The sequence below is a fragment of the Chanos chanos genome, chromosome 3 (genome assembly GCF_902362185.1).
Source record: "Chanos chanos chromosome 3, fChaCha1.1, whole genome shotgun sequence".
Lineage (NCBI taxonomy): Eukaryota > Metazoa > Chordata > Actinopteri > Gonorynchiformes > Chanidae > Chanos > Chanos chanos.
The window spans coordinates 53953850-53970580 of NC_044497.1; the positions used below are offsets into that span (position 1 = coordinate 53953850).

Here is a 16731-nt window from a genome sequence, read left to right on the forward strand (position 1 = left end):
CCTTTGGATGGATCTCCATTTACAATAGAAACAGAGCACATTTATGAAACAAATGTTACAGACCACAAACAGTAAATGAAACAGACTGTTAGCACTTTTACACTAAAATAAGAATAAGAATAATAATAATAGTAATAATAATAACAACAATAATAATAAAAAGAGCTTGATTATAAAAATATTGAAGCACACATATCATGTTTTGTTTTGTTTTGTTTTTTTGGTGACCCTTGTACATGTTTTTCACATCTAACCTGACATCCAAAGCCTTACTTTTGGAGTCTCTGTTAACTGAGGGCAGAAGGTTTTTCGGTGTCTATACCTATATATGTATGTATGTATGAGGTATAATGTTTTAGATACTAAAGCACATACAGAAAGGGGTTTTTTTTTGTTTGTTTTTTGATCTCTTAGTGCTGTACATGTCAAAGGAACAGGTTGAGGATTATATGGTGTTTCATGCAGAAAGCTTTCAGGACACTTATCACTGGGTATATGGCTGATTTCTGTACTCTACCACAGAGAAACGAGTAACACAGAAAACACACCCTCAACGGATGTTTTTTTATCACCGACCAAAACTTTGGCCTATACAGGAGATTCTACTCTAAATTTCTGTCAAACACACCAACCATAAACCAGTTCCTTTAAATAAAAAAAAAAAAGAAAAAAAGAAAATACATTAAGAAGACCTTTTTAATAATACTGATATCAAAAACAAAACAAAACAAAAACAAAACACGAACTGGCATTATACACACTGTTAACTTGTGAAAAGTAAAGAGGGGGGGGGGGGGGGGGGGGGCGCAGATCTCAGGGACAGAGTCAGTTGCTTTCTTTGGTTGTCACGGTAACCAGCTGCTTTGCAGCCTTGGCGATGTCATAGGCACACTGAATGACCTGCTGGGTCACCAGCTGTGTGTCAGCGGGGGAGGAGTCATGGGGCGTGGCCTTCTGGCACTCGCCCTGTAGGCGGCTGGCACTGGAGGTCAGCAGGCGAAGGGAGCCGCGCACCATCTCAGAACAGGGCCTCTTTTCAGGGTGAACAGAGAGAGAGAGAGAGAGAGAGAGAGGGAGAGAGAGAGAGAGGGAGAGAGACAGAGAGAGAGAGAGGGGGAGAGAATTAGTCAGGGCTGACTGTTACAATGCAGCAGCTGTGACAAAGAGAACTGAATTACTTTGAGTGAGTCTGAAAAACCAGTACATGAGGACAGAGCTGTGTGTTCATTCCACCACACACTGTGTGACGTCTCACAAGCTAAGACTTTAACAGACTTGGCTGTTCTCCTGCGATACTGTGAAATGAATTTATAAGAAGCACCCCCTGGTCATGATAAGCGGCTTAGAAAACTAATGACTGAATGAATGAATGACTTTTGCACTACTGAGTCAGAGCAAACAGTGCTTCATTAATCATGTATCTATTTTTTTTTTCTTTATCATGTTAAATTGAACTCTGTCTGAAGGAATTTTGCAGTAGTACATATATATTAAACACACACAGACTCTCGCACAAACACACACACACACACACACACACACACACACACACACACACACCACAACAGTTTTCTTTACCTTAGGGAATAGAGTGGCCATTTCAGTTACTGCCACATGAATTCTTTCTGAACATGGAACAAAGCTGGAGAAGACAAAGAGACATGTTTATGAGTACAGGAGCACACTGCATGAACACTACTGTCATGTTGCTGGCTTTCATACGAGAGACTGAGAGTGAGTGCACACATCAAAACCAGATGACACATGAGACGACAGAGCATGCATCATGACAGGTTCAAACTAAACCCAGGCCGCACGTTAGTGATGTCATCTGACCTTCAACAAGGTCAAGAGACGATTATCTGTATCATCTGTATTGAAATACAGGTTCCGTATTTTTTTCCCCCTGCATATGTGCTAAACGTCAAAATGAACTTTCTGAACTCAAAATATTGCTACTATCTATCCTGTGTACTCCAGAAAATCTAACCGTCTGTCTGTGGGAGTCTCATATTCCAAAGGAGTCAAAGGGAGTCAATGCTCCTTGAGGAAAAAAATGATTTATATACTGCTCTATGGATAATTTTGGCAACAGTATTGGGACCAGGACAGAAATGCCTTTAAACAGTCCGTTACAAAAATTATATGGGGGGAAAAAACATTATAGTTTAGAAATAAATATTCAAACGTGACGGTTGTAGAACTGAAGCTTAAAAGTCTTAAGGGTACTTTAAGCATGCAGAGGAAAAGTCTTACACTACTTTTCGTAAAACCCTACGTGCTCTTGGTAATTGAGAGAATTCTATGGCCAAGATTCAACCAAGCTTAAAAGGAAAACGAAGCAGAAGCGACAGCTCTTCGTGTCTTCGTAGCTAAAACGCAAACTCTAACCTCCATTAAGCTTTCTAAAGTCCTGTCGGATTTAATGGTGAACGCAAACCAAACCACTGGAGCCTGTTTGGATACATGGTGTGTTTGTGAATCGTGGGTAAAAAGCCAGCACTGACAACATGAGGGTTTGAAATGTTAGAGAGGTCAAGGGCCTTATGTGCAAGACAAAGTCAAGCTGATCTCTGTGCTCTCGTAGCACCGTCAAACAGGGAGAAGATGACGAAATGTTTGAAAACCAGAACAAAACAAAAAACACTGTATTTTCATGTCAATCAAATAATAAAATGATCAACCATTCCCTACATACAGCTCCCTTCTTAGGCACTGACAGATTTGATCTTTGTGTTTGTAACCTTGGTAACATCTCACTCTGCAATTGAACTTTGACCCGTTGACCTCAAAAGATATGTGAACAAGAATAAATAAACTGTCATTTCTGCACTATCACTTTGTCCCAGATTACCCCAGAGACATGATGGTAACTCTATCAGCAGTTCAGTTTGTATCTCGGTTTTTGGGTCACCATTCTGTTTGTATCACAGTTTGGCTTGAAGGAAAATTGGACCAGTTCAGAACTAAAGCTTGTCTTTCTTTTCAATTTAAACCTATAGAAATTTAACACAAAATTTAATACAAATAGCAACGAAGCTCTTCAAAAAAATGAGATTAAAAAAAAAACAAAAAAAAAACGTATCTTGCATACCTTTTATTTTAAGGTTCTTCTTTAAGAAACCGAGCGTCATAAAACTAAACCTAAGCAACAGTTATTTTGAGGCTCTTCTCCATGACAACGAATAACATAAATATAAAACACCAGTACAAGGTCCTTCTTCAAGTCTGCAAAACGATGACTAAGTGCTCTGACCTCTTTCAGATCAATATGCAGCTACTTCAATATGAGAAAAACACATTCCCAATTTTCAAAACAAGGGCCACGGTTGGTGGATTGGATTATCTTTTTATCAAAGCTCAGACAGAGAGCTGATTATTCTCATTAAGATTCGATTGAATCCTGGCCTAGAGGATGTTACAGTCTGCAAACATGTCTAACGTGACTAAAGCAGTCTGCTCTTAATACCTTGGTGTGTTACAACTCTTCAGCAGTGCTTTAAGTTCACGGGCAGAGTGTGAAAATGGCAAAATGCAAAAAGCAGAGAAAAAGAACACACACACGTACGCACACACGCACGCGCGCGCGCGCACACACACACAAACAAACAAACACATAAACACACATAAGTCAATGAAGTTAGAAAAAGCTGGAGTTAGTCAAAAAGCTTTTGAGTCAAAAGCAGTGACCACTTTGATAAAGACCTCATCGATAACTTAAAGAACGAATATATCATGATATGTGACAAGAGTAAACAATAAATGATGAAATTAATATTTACAGAAACATATACGAAAATGTACCCCTTAAATAAAAATTTATAGTGTTACATCAGAGGTCACATTAAAACCTCTGGAAAAAAACAGCATTTGGTCAAATCCACGATTCCAAAGTTTTTATACGGGTTTCAAAACATTAATAACGCCGTTAAAATGCGTTGGTTAAATCAGCATGTTCAGCGTGGTTTGCTGCATTTAATAGAAACGTTTGTGAGAAAAAAAAGGGTGTGTGTGTGTGTGTGGGGGGGGGGGGGATTTTTCACATTGTTGAGATGTAAATGTTCCGTGAAGTGGTGCTCGCCAGCTGCGTTTGACACAATCTCACATCCAGCCAGTACAGACAAAAGAGACACTGTGCCTGGAGGACACGGACAGAGGCCAGAGTACCAGGAGGCAGACTCAGCCTGCAGACACGAGGCCCTCTCCCCTTTCTCGGTGCAGGGCACCAGGGCACCAAAACAACCCAGGCTGTCCCTGAACCTGGAGCTGTCTCGCAGAGGAGGGGCAGGGAGTCCGCAGTCAACACAGAGACAGAAATCAGAACCCAAGAGAGAGAGGGACGAGGAGAGAGACCAAAAGTGACGACACAAGAGGTGTGAAATCGAAACGTCGGCACTCGAGAGGAAAACGAGAGAGAACAGAAAGGATGGAGCACATCAAGTCTTGCAAATAAAAGAGTCCTTTTTTTTTTTTTTTTTCTTTTTTAAATCTCTCAAAACTGCAAACACTACCGTTCTCATTCAGGGCTAAAGACGACTTTGGGTTGAGGGTGAGTGTGACGAGGGGGCGTGACGTGGACTGACCTCTCGTGTTTGTTCTCCTGGGCGGCACGCAGGAGCTCCTGAATGTTCTTGGTGATCTGTTCTGTCTTGCTGATGACGTCCTCGGTGCAGGGTAACGTGGGGTCAGCCTCACACTCCTCCACGTCTCCGGACTCTGGGATCGGCCCCTCCCCTGCCCACCCGCTGGTCCGGGCCACGCCCACCGAACCGGGGCTGTTAGAAAATCAAAGGCCCCGAGCGATAGGGTCATTATCACGCACACATCTCTCTCGCAGCTGCAACTACTGAACACGCAACTCTTCAAACGACAGTAAAGTCAGTAAACGACAGGGTATTCCGTCACACGTCTACAAAGACTATGGAAAAGAAAACATCACCGACTGGCACAGTACAAAGCCAGGGGTGGGGGGGGGGGGGGAATGTTCCGGAGTTTCACGCTAATGAAGCCTTACCCTGACTCCTCCAGCTCTGCATGGTTGGGCGTGTTGTCGTAATCGCTCTCCGTGACGGCGCTATGGGTCTCCAGGTTGGAGCCCTGAAATAAGAGACGGGCTCCGGTGAGTCCTACTGCTTTACACGGGCGTCGGGTCGACGCCAAGCCTAACGGATTCCAATTACAGTGAAATCTAACAGCACTTTCTCCACAAAGAGACAAGCCGTGTTACCACAGCCTTAGACAGAGCGAAACGGGCCAGCCTGGAGCAGAGAGGCGTTGTCATTATCATGCTCTACACACACAATTATATATATATATATACATGTATATACACACATACAGACACGTCAGTGTGAGACTTAGCCAGAGAAGAAGAAGAAGAAGAAAGGAAAAAAAATAACTAAAAAAAAAGAGTGGATGTCTTAAGTACAGAGGTCAAAAGGAATGCCATGTGGCGAGGACCTGCATTATGCATCAAGCACAAAGAGTCAATCCTGTTAAAAGGTCGTGAGTTGAGGGTTCCGCTGGACATTCTCTGCCAAGGTTAGTAGTACAGCAAAGGGATGTCAATCAATCAATCAATCAATCAATCAGTCAGTCAGGCATAATACCCTACAACCCCCCCCCCCCCCCCCCCCCCCCACCCACCCCATGAAGTCGATTTAAAACGAGCGAAGGAGGCTCATGCAGAGACCGACAGGGTCTAGCGGTGTGTTGGACAGGGAACGTGGAAGAGGGGGTGGCGTGGGGGCGGGGTTTAAGCCAGGCTTTTTTTTCTTTTCTTTTTTTTCAATCTTTTTTTTTTTTTTATTATCATTGAGCAAGTACTTCACCCTTTGGGATCTCTCGTCCCAGGACCAGGACAGGGAGGAGGGGAAGGTGGGGAGAGAAGAGGAGGCAGTCACGGAAGGACCCTTCCCAATCTAGAAAGGGTTCAGATCAAGGGTTTTTTTTTGTTTTGTTTTTTTCTCTTGCAGGGAGATTCAGTCTTTAATATGAATGCAACACAAAGAGATGGAGGTGGATCGAAAATAAATAAATGAATAAATGAATTTAAAAAATGAATGTTACGTGAACTGTACCTTGTGGGATGTCATGGGTCAAACATTCGACCTTAACGTCATGACGAACACAAAGAGGCTGGAAAAAAAAAAAAACGGGTCCCGCCGATGGCGGCGTGTGAACTTACGTTGTTTGGCAGAGACTGGAGAGCGAACGTTCCGGCGTCGGGGAGGGAGGGGTCTCCCCTGGGGTGGTACTGTTTCAGCCCCGAGCCCGTCTCGTACATGGACATGGCGCGCCCCCCCCGCGCCGCGGGCCGGCGCTGAAGGCCCTGCTGGTGCGTCAAGCCGGGGTGTCCCGGCCACCTCAGAGAGCTGTTTTCAGTCTGCAGGGAGTTCAGCTACAGGAGAGAACAAAAAATCATTCGATTCGTTCAAAAATTCAGTGCATCACACATTCATGTGATAAAACCCCCCTTTGTATATGTTACTCCTATTGTCCGCCTAATTCTCAACCTTACGTTGGGAAACCGTTTACCTCTCCACCGCACTCTGAGAGACTCTCATTGAGTCTGAACAGACACAAATTTCCCATGTCAACGCATGAGGGTGAACCAAAACAAACGTCTCTGTTTACCTCTCCCTCGCCTTGGAGAATACGTTGACAATCCAACTTTTCGCTGATGTGTTTAGAGCAGCAACACAAGTCTGTGGCCATACCAAACAGTCAGGGACAATGAGCCTGCTGTCAGAGTGGGCTGGAGATGACAATTACGTCTGTCAGCCTCTCCTCAGTGGACAGAGATCCACTGCCTCAGCACTAGCCTATCCATGTGAAGCCAAGCCTTTCAGCGTGGGAACTAAAACCTGCCCCCAGCGCCGTGCTGAACAACGCAGACGCTCAGGTTACCCGTGAGATCCGACGGTGGGAGAGAAAGGGATCAAGTATGTGTTAGGTCATGTGTGTGTGTGTGTGTGTGTGTGGGCACATATAAATGCCTGCAACGTCTCAGCGCTCGGCGGAGTGTGTGTCCGTCTGAGCGGCGGGGGCGTGTCCGTCAGACTGGCGGGGGCGTGTCCAGGTCGCTCACGCTCACCTTGCTCTGCATGAGCCGCAGCTCCTCGCTCAGGTGGCAGTTGACTTTGAGGAGCTGCTGGATCTTCGCCTCCGACGCGTTCAGAGCGTTCTTGACTTCCATAAACTCCTGCACCGTGATTGGCCCGTCGGACAAGTCCGACGACTCGGAGCTCTGAGGCGAGAGGGGGGGGGGTGGGTCAGAAAAACGTACGAAGGAGCGGAGAAAGCAAAAAGAGCAGAGAGCTACGTATGTGTGTTTCTGGCAAAACAGAGAAGAATCCCATCTTAGACGGAAAGGCCGCCCTAGCTGGCCCAAGTGCCCCTCTTGAACTTAAAATGTAAATCTGAGATGTTATTGTTGCAGAACAATATTTATCAGGAAAATTGCCTTTTTTTAAAAAAAACCTATTTGACCGTTAAAAAAAAATCATTTATTTAGAAACCATCAGCCAATTAACAACCATTAATGGCACTGTAAATCTATCAAAGTTTCAAGTGTGCTTTCGCTCTTTACAGAAAATGGGTGTATGATGAATAATGAAAAAAAAAAAAATCCAAGTGTTTGTTTAAAAATGTCCCGAGGTCGTGTCAAACGCTGAGATAAGACTTATAATAAGCCCATATGTCAAAAGGGTCGAACGTCCCCTTTAGGTCGTTGAGTGAATTTGCATGTAAATACTGTTGACAGTGACTGCAGATGGCTGATTGGAAAAACATCCACCGTTACACCCTGGGGGGGGGGGGGGGGGGGGGGGGAAGCATGAACTTGATGACTTCACACATGAACTGTCACACTCTCTCACCTTGGTTCTCTCCTCTTTCCCAGACAGCGGCTCTCGCTCCGTGTCCTCGTCCGACGCGACGCTGTCGTAATCCGGCTGGTCCGCGTCTTGGTTCTCGCCTTCGTGGCGACTGCCGATGTCCTTCAGAATCAGCTCCACGTTATCTTAAAGACAAAAAAAAAAAAACAAAAACAAAAAAAAAAACAGTCAAAACTAGCCTCATTTACACGCACTGACATTTTCTTCAACGTGTTTAATTTTAATTATTTATTTATTTTTTCATGATTGTACCTTTGACATTCTCGGTGCAGCTGCCCTGCTGGCGGCGCTTGGCATCAGTCAGAATGTCGATAACCAGTGTGGCAAACTCGTGTGCGTTGAACCTCGCCAGCTTCTGCCTGCCCTGTGTAAACAAACGACCCGAGAATGAAGGCATTACGCAGGAGAAACCGTGCTACGGAGGTCTAATTAAAACAAACAAAAACAACAACAACAAGAAGAACAACGTGCGGATTCATTTGAGCGGATGACAGAGCGAGAGAGCGGCGAGGGCCTTGCCTGATTTCTGGTGGAGGAATATTCCGGATTGACGGGGAGAAAAGGCACCACGGTGGTCTCTGTCACCAGGGTACTGTGATTCTGAGTCGCAAGCCACACTAAAAAAGCCAAAGGTTACATGTCATATCAGTGTATTATAGTAACACTTTAATATACTAAACAAAATGATGCAATACTCTACATAATGTCAGTACTTCCATCACTACTACTACTACTGTTATGAATATCATCACGTCACCGGACTGATCCTCAAACATGAGCTGTAATACAATGCGGTTACTTAGCTCTGTTGTAATCAGCATTCACAAACCTGCGTCAGTTTCTCTTCTGTCCACCTCGTCGTAAACATCCATGGCCAGTTCTTCAAACTGACGATTACTGAGCTGCAAAAAGTCAAATTAAAAGTCACAATCTAATCAACTCCGATAACTCGTGTGAGACTCTCTACATAACAAAAGTTTCTCGTTTAGTGACAAAACAGTTAAGGGACAAGACAACTTACTCTTATTACAGTCATCAGACTGTTCTCTCAGACATTCTTATTGGCCATTAATGGGACTGAGGATCTATGGCTTCAAAGCAGGGCGGTGTTGTAAGCATGGGCGTGATCTTCAGATCACTGTGATGTCATAATGTAATTCAATTCAAACTACAGATAGTGATAATTATACACAGGCCAGTGCTAAGCCCATTTCCCCAGAGTGATGGGAAAGTGTAGAGGCCTGGAAGAGCTGATCTGTGTCTCTTACAAGATAACAAGACCACAAAGATAACAAGACCACAAAGATCTGACAACTTACAGACTGTAGTTTCTTCTTCGCTGCTTTGGCCAGTTCAGACAAATCCTGGCTGCTATCAATGGAGGAGAGAGGGGAAACTGTGATAACTCCGCAATGACCTCAAGAATCTTGAGTACATTCAAAATATAATGTTCAGTTCATACTTACATATTTCTTTATCCATTAAAATGCAAGCAAGGACAAACAAGAGTTCGTTTCAGAAATCACATTACGTGTTTGTTACAAGCGATGTGTAACAACAACATAGTAAACTGTCTGAAGTCTTTGAATATCCTACTAAGGAAACTAATGTCTGTCAATACTTGACTGGTAAGAATACAATCTGAAATGAGGTTATGCAGGAAAGGACTATATCAACATGTACTTTTCAAGCCTTTTATATTCAAAAAAAACATTTCTCATCCAAGCCTAGCATCACGCGTCCCGTGTGTCATTAAACGTCAGTCTTACCTGTCAGCTATCTGAGGGATTATAAAGTGTTGTCCATTTTTGTGATCTGAAATAAAAAGAGATCATTTGGATTCATTTACCCAGCTTAAAGGACTTATGTTCTCGTGAAATGAAAGCATGACACCCCTTATTCCAAAAGTACATTTAATTCCAAAGTAAAAGAAAAAAAAAACACCATCTAAAGACTAATGAATACATAATGCAGGGGTACCCACTCCACGGCCCTGGGGGGCTGAGCACCGCGTGTTTTCCACCCTCCCTTAATCTAAGACTCGGCCGTAATGACGATGCAGCCGAACAGTGGCATTAACTGTTTAATTCATTCGGTTTTGAGGGCCAGAGTTGAGCGACCCTGACGGAGAGCATCAGAGGAGGTATTTGTGTATTGGGCGTGTGGCAGAGAACTCCAGTGTACAGTAGATGTCTTTGTTTACCTGGTCTTCTCCCACACAGGTAGAACGCTAATCTGTCAGTAAGCTCATACTGGATCTCCACCAGCCTGTCAGCAAGTTCCTGGTGACCTGCTTGCCTGCACGGAGGAAAAGGTGTGGACAAGCGCATTAATTCTCACCCCTGAACAAATCCGACGGTTTTTTTCACCCCCCCCAGGTATGCTTTAAAGCAGAGTGAGTGCGAGCGTGTGCCTTACTTGGCGTAATCGATGGGGGTCTTCCCACTGCTGTCCGGAGCCCCTGGGTCTGCCCCATACACGGTCAGCAGCTCTGCCTGCAACGCTTGGCCTGCTTTGGCCGCCACATGTAACGGAGTGTTCCCTTTCTCCTGCAGGACAGTAACCACGGAAACTGCGTCAGAACCGCCACACAAAGCCCAGCTCCAGTTTCAAAACGAGAATCCACAAAGAGCAAACACACAGATCTTCCGCTGGGCTGAATACTGCGTGTCAGCTCGTCAGATGGGTCGAAAATTCTCGTTAACGGCATTTTTACGGATAACGTACGTGGTCTAAAAATTCCATGACGTACGACATTTTCGGCGATAATCGTCTTGTCGTAAGATAAAAAAGACCTGCGCAGGTGTTGGACTTACTGGATGAAAAAAATTCGCTTGGGCCCCCAGAGACAGCAGCCTAAGGCACGTCTCCAAATTACCGGTTCGAACGCTTGAGTGAAGTTGCTGAAAAAAGGGAGGTTTTAAAAAGGTGGATTAGGCGGGGACTTCCATGAAATATGGCTGTTCTTTCACAGAATGGCTCTAAATTAGCACAGATTCAAACCTTGCTGAGGTCTTTAGCAGTGATGCTGTCGTCCTCTCGGCACGGCAACCGGTGCACAAACGCCAGCATTTGATATTTAGCCTTTACAAACTCCGTTTTGTTAGGACTGAGGACGAACGGGAGAGGAGTTAAAAGACCAGAACATTCTTCATGGATTACACAACTCATACCAAAGGAACCCCCCCCCCCCCCCCCCATCCCGAAAGAATATCGTTCATTTCATTATTAGACATCCTCCCTGAACCCAGAGGAAAAAATGCAACGTAAATGTATATGATTCTAGCATTTCGGTGGAAAGGTCTGGATATATTAGATTACACTGCTATTTCCACACAGTAATTGATTAGTTCTTAATCATATTTTCCCTAAATTAGAGTTTCATACGTACTGTACTCTGTCCTGAGGATTGGCCTTTCGTTTTCCACTCATAATTGAGGAAGGGTCAAGAAGGCTATGCTCCCAAATTGAATTGGCCCCATTGCTATACAGTGTCTGAACCATCTGCGGAAGAAATAATATGTGTATGTATGTGTATACACACACACACACACACACACACACACACACACACATATATATATATGAATTCACATAAAACATAATCAGAGAAAAATGTACCATTTCCTGGCTAGCCTGCATTAAAGAACTAAGCAGAGCAAGTTGTGACCTAAATCTGACCAAAAAAAAAAAAGCAACCTGAAACTGACAAGCAGGGATTCATCAGAATTTGACTGAGACTACAAAGGAAAACCACTGATGCGAAACTGGAGAGCTGGAAAGAAGCACCACATCTGTTTTCCAATATAATGTTTCTGTTTTCTGGACACACTGCAAGAGTAGCAACTGTTGTGAGAAAGCAGAACCGTGGAAGAGCCCGGAAACTAGAGAGACGACCAGCGACTTCTCAGCAACTTAAAAATGAAAGCACTTAAAATAGATTATGACGGCACTCTAAACTGATCAATCTGCTTCCTCAAGCTTTACTTCCCCAAGATCTAACAGGATGAATTGTTCTAGACACAGCAGACACTGATTTGAACTAAGAAGAGAGTCAGTGACAGAGGTGACAGATGGAAGTGAAATCAGGTTGCACATCTTCTCACACAAGCTCCTCATTAACATGCAGTGACATTCCAAACTTGGATTTATTCCTTCACTATACATACAGCCATTAAAAACACTATGCATATGCAGACAGCCAAACATGAGGAAAGACGCCACACAGACTAGACGCTCAAGACCTCCCCTGACTGCATGCTATATCATTCTACATAAAATATCATCATTATTAATACAATTCATAGGGGAAAAAGGCAGAAAACAAAGATGTATAAAATATATAAAGTAAGGTTGTCGTTGGGCATTTGACAGGTAAAGAGAGGGGGGTTGAGGAAATAAAACAGCACAGGAATATAGGTGTTAACGTAACGTGATTTTTAAAAAGATTTCATTTAGGTTAAACGCTGTTAGTGAGGTGGATAATTTTAATAGCAGAGTTCAGTCTCTCCTCAGCAAGGGGCCTGTGTAGGTGACATTACACTGTGTTGCTAGGTGGAATATGGAAATATTAGAGGTCACATGAATCAAATTATGAATTACCACTGACAGATTTTATTTATTTGTATTATATCTCCACTTTAAAATTAAAACAACTCTTCTATAGTAGTTCACATTCAAACAGATATAATACCTAATCACTGAATTGCAAAGCAGGTGATTCATAACAACCATTGAAGGATTGTTTTCTTTTGTTTGTTTGTTTTTTTTTAAATAAGGACATTACACATGTATTAGCCTGAGTAATATTCAAAAACTCTGAAGTCTCACCTGTAGCTGGGTTGGTGGCCATGGAGTGTGTGTGAGGTGTCGGACCTGGGAGCTGTGCCGGCCCAAGCCGCGATGGATGCTACAACACTCATCACAAATAAGGACTCCCCTATTGATAGAGGCCCAACGAGGCTCTGAAGAACACACACACACACACACACACACAGAGCTCTGCTAGTGAATATATATTATGTTACAGCCTTTAAATATGTTTGTTCTAAAAGGCCCTAGACGTTTAGTGCCCACACGCCTACAGTGTAGACCATTTCGCACGTTTGCCTCCGAGGTGCGAGACATAGACGCTAGACGCACTACGGTCCTCATAGTTTGTGAACTCTCAATATTTTAGAAATGAAAAGGAATATGTAACTCGCAAGCATTAGGATATTTAGCAGACACTACATGAGCTGGCACATTTGAAATGACGGATTTCAGACCGGTCTGACATCAGGATTAAAATGTATCATATATGTCTACAGATTTGACACTTCAGACACGGTCTTCCTAAGCACAATAGTTATTAGCTGGGGAATGAGACCTCTTTTTCCAGCATCTTGACCGGAAGTCAAAGGTTACACTGACAATTTCGCACTAACCAAGCCTTGTAGCTAGCTCGGTTTCATATGAAGACACTCTTCACAGCTCATAGGACAGATATTCCCTCAATTATTGCTAAAACAATTTACTCCGTTACCTTCACGACGTTTAAACCTGGTTCCCAGGGGCTAAAGGGGTGTAAGTTAACTGGTTATCACTCAAACTTGTTGAGGGTTACCAATCATTTAACTAGCTATTATTAACACTGTAGAGAACATTAATGCATACCTTACGTTAGCTAACTGACCAACTGTCACTCTAATATTACGATTAGATGCCAGCAAACACCGTCCGTTAGCTAGCATCCAGCGATGGGCTGGAGTTAGGAAGCGACTCACTGGATAGCATAAAAGGAATAAAAATCGGTTTCTATTTCCTTATTCTCGGAATATTTGCGTCGGGAAACTTCTCCAAACCTGATACAAATCAGGGCTAGCTTTCATTAAAAAAATTAAGGGGGTCAACTTGTAGGTGGCTAACGGACGCGATAGTATTGACTAGCCGATTGTTGAACAGTTGGGCTTACCCGGGGCGCTGCAATCAGCGCAAACCTCCCTATTCCGAGGCCTCATTGACATCCTTTTAAGTAAAAATCCTTGGAACTGCCCAGTTTTGGTTTGACGACCATTAGCTATAAGTAGTATTAAAAATTAAAACCATGTAGCGAAGATATGCGAAAAAACGGAATCAGTCTAGTAGTTATCCGGCCAGCTAACTGTGGCAAGAATGTATGTCCTTTTCCTCTAGCTACACTTTTTTTTTACAACTTCCTCAACGGGGTGGTAACCATCAAGTGGACAAGGGGATAAGTCCAATAAACAGGCGCTATCGTACAGAAAGCTTGAATAGAGCCAACTGTCCCCTACAAACGTTAAGTATATTTAAACGGACTTTTTAAATTAGACATCGGTTGGAATACGTCGAGAAATAAGGTACGATTTTCGCATCACCGATGTGATCAGGGAGCTGAACACCCCCGTGCGGCCTCGAGAATCCCAGTATGATTCACGAACATCCATATCTTCCTGAATTTGCGCATGTACAGGGATCCGAAGCAAACGACTCCCCCATCATGCCTAAATCAAAAGACCCATCTGCAGTTATAATTTGTGGAAGCAGCCGGTACAAACAACCGCAGCAATAAGAAAGGAAGAAAGAGATAAAGAAACAAACACACGTACTATCTCTAATAATAACGGTATTAATAAGTATAGTTGTATCACCACCCACATCGCATTTTCAAAATGTTAAAGAAAGGTTAAATAAAACATAGATGGAACGACATACGACTAATTCATAGCCTATTCTTTGGTTGAAATTATGTTCAACTTTTTACATGTGTGGTCCAGGACACCGTTGGACAAAAGGTCAGCTTGAGTGAAGTTGCTTCTAAAATATTTCATTTTGAGTTGCCAGATATGGTCAAATGCACTACTTTGCTATGTTCACCCCTAAGACGGCAAACGGCGGTTAATTTTTTCTTCTCGGTGCTTGGCGGAATTCACAGTGCTCTCTTTATACTGAGAGACATGTCGTGGTTTGATATGCATTTCTTTGTTAGTCACGTTCATATGTTAGTTTTACATTGTTCAGCTGGAATCATTTTTGGAGTTTTCAGTGTTCTCCAAAAACAATGCAGTACTTTTGAGCAAGCTTTAGATTACCTTTCAAGAAATAAAATGCATCACAAGGCTTCACTATTCCCAAACTGAGTAGAATCGTATATAGCTTTATACAGAGAAGCACATATATATATGTGTGTGTATGTGTGTGTGTGTGTTTTATATATATATAAAATCATTATCATCATTATCAGTGTTTTTCTTACAATCTAATTTGGCATCAGCAGTCATTGCTGGTAGTGCAATAGGTGATGTCCCAGTCTACTCAACATGAATGCCATTGGAGTGAGTGGCCCTGGATAACAGCATCTGCTTAACAGACAAAAATAGTAGTAGCGTTATCAGTACACCACCTTGTGGTTCGATAAAGGGTTTTTATGGACGCCTGACCAGCCGACGTGTGTAGAAACAAATTAGATGCTCCCGAAAGATAGAGAGTTTTTATTGTTACTTACATGAGACACTTGTTACCACAATATCCCAACATATTCGGACCTAAACTTACAAGGGGCTCGAGATACAATGCCTCACTTCAGGTAATTCTGATTCGGGGAGGGTCGCTTGGACCTTTTCGCTTTGCTGCAGTGCAAACATGAATCATGAGCTCGCCAAATCATTTAGTCCGTTAATTTAGTTTTCTGTACATAAAATTAAATAACATAAAATTCTCAAAGTCCTCTTACTTTATTTCTATTCTAAAACCTTTTAAAACAGCAATGTTAAGTTAAGTGCCGTTAAGTTAATTGCAATTAAAATGTCTAAAGCGTTTATTTTCCATTGTGTCAGGAAGTGAATGAACATGTATTCAGATAGTCAGCTATGGGTTAACATTATTTCTATGAATAGTACGTTTGAGCAGTACCTTAATCGTTGAACTTAGACCATATTTACTCCATAGCTGCTTTCTAACTACTGCTGATTCCCAGCACCAGTTGTAATCTAATGCTGATTCCCAGCAACCAGTAAAAGAATCTAAAGACGAATCCCAGCAACCAGTCTCTGCTGCCTGTCACCCTATAACCTTTACTATATTTTTGTTCTGATATGTCGTTTTATATATGCATTTACATAAGTTATGTCATGCTCCTATGTAGACTTACAATAGATATGACATCAGCACACTTTTGCATTCTAAGGTATGGTGTTTTCGGTATGATTGTTCTGATCTTCTTTCATTTATTTAATCTCAGCCGTCACTGTTAACTTAAAGCGTTTTTTTAACGACACTTTGGCTGCAGTTCTGCAGTAGGCCAAGGCGTCACTGTGACCTCACTTTTATAAACCGAAATACCGAAGCTGTCATTCCACAAATGTTTTGCTCAGCTACCTCGTGACACAACGTGATCAGGGTGTGAACCATGCCAAATACTAGAATGCCTCGGAAACTACTGAGTGCTTTCATTCTCAGGATAGATTGTCACCTACTGCTGGGCTACTCAAGACCAAACAGAGAACATTAGTTTGAATGTAATCAAATGACGATACAAACAGAATTTAATGGATTTTATTTGCGCTTTCTTTTAAAAATAGGTTTCGAGATTACTCATTATTCAACTTGATGAACCCGAGATATTGCCAAACAATATCCAGTCAAATATTCAGTCACAAACACAATGGAAAGGAGTTTTATAATTTCTTAAATGGCCATAGGCTTGGGACGATGGATTACTAACGGCTAACTAGAAACCAGGCATGTGTGTGTTATGAAGATTGAAGAGGAGTTAACTCGGATCCTCAGTTCTTGATCTCATTTGACCTTTTCATTTTAGGACACGGTGTTAAGC

At 42.7% G+C, this 16731-nt stretch overlaps 1 protein-coding gene across 3 annotated transcripts; it reads right to left on the minus strand.

Moving 5' to 3' along the window:
* Positions 1 to 806: 806 nt before the first annotated feature.
* On the minus strand, positions 807 to 13984 carry git2b (G protein-coupled receptor kinase interacting ArfGAP 2b). Of its 3 annotated transcripts, XM_030767208.1 has the most exons (20): positions 13852 to 13984; positions 12729 to 12862; positions 11290 to 11402; positions 10902 to 11007; positions 10715 to 10801; positions 10317 to 10447; positions 10102 to 10196; positions 9668 to 9713; positions 9218 to 9269; positions 8728 to 8800; positions 8418 to 8515; positions 8151 to 8262; positions 7881 to 8023; positions 7097 to 7249; positions 6188 to 6400; positions 5832 to 5921; positions 5015 to 5097; positions 4584 to 4775; positions 1579 to 1642; positions 807 to 1032 (listed from the first exon to the last, which is right to left on the minus strand). In XM_030767208.1, exons 1-20 carry the CDS (start codon positions 13901 to 13903, stop codon positions 826 to 828), a joined length of 2244 nt encoding a protein of 747 aa, XP_030623068.1. In that variant the 5' UTR covers positions 13904 to 13984; the 3' UTR covers positions 807 to 825. The 3 variants fall into 3 exon arrangements, with proteins under 3 accessions (XP_030623068.1, XP_030623069.1, XP_030623070.1); XM_030767209.1 differs by lacking the exon at positions 5832 to 5921; XM_030767210.1 differs by lacking the exons at positions 5832 to 5921; positions 6188 to 6400 and having other exon boundaries at positions 7142 to 7249.
* Positions 13985 to 16731: the final 2747 nt, after the last annotated feature.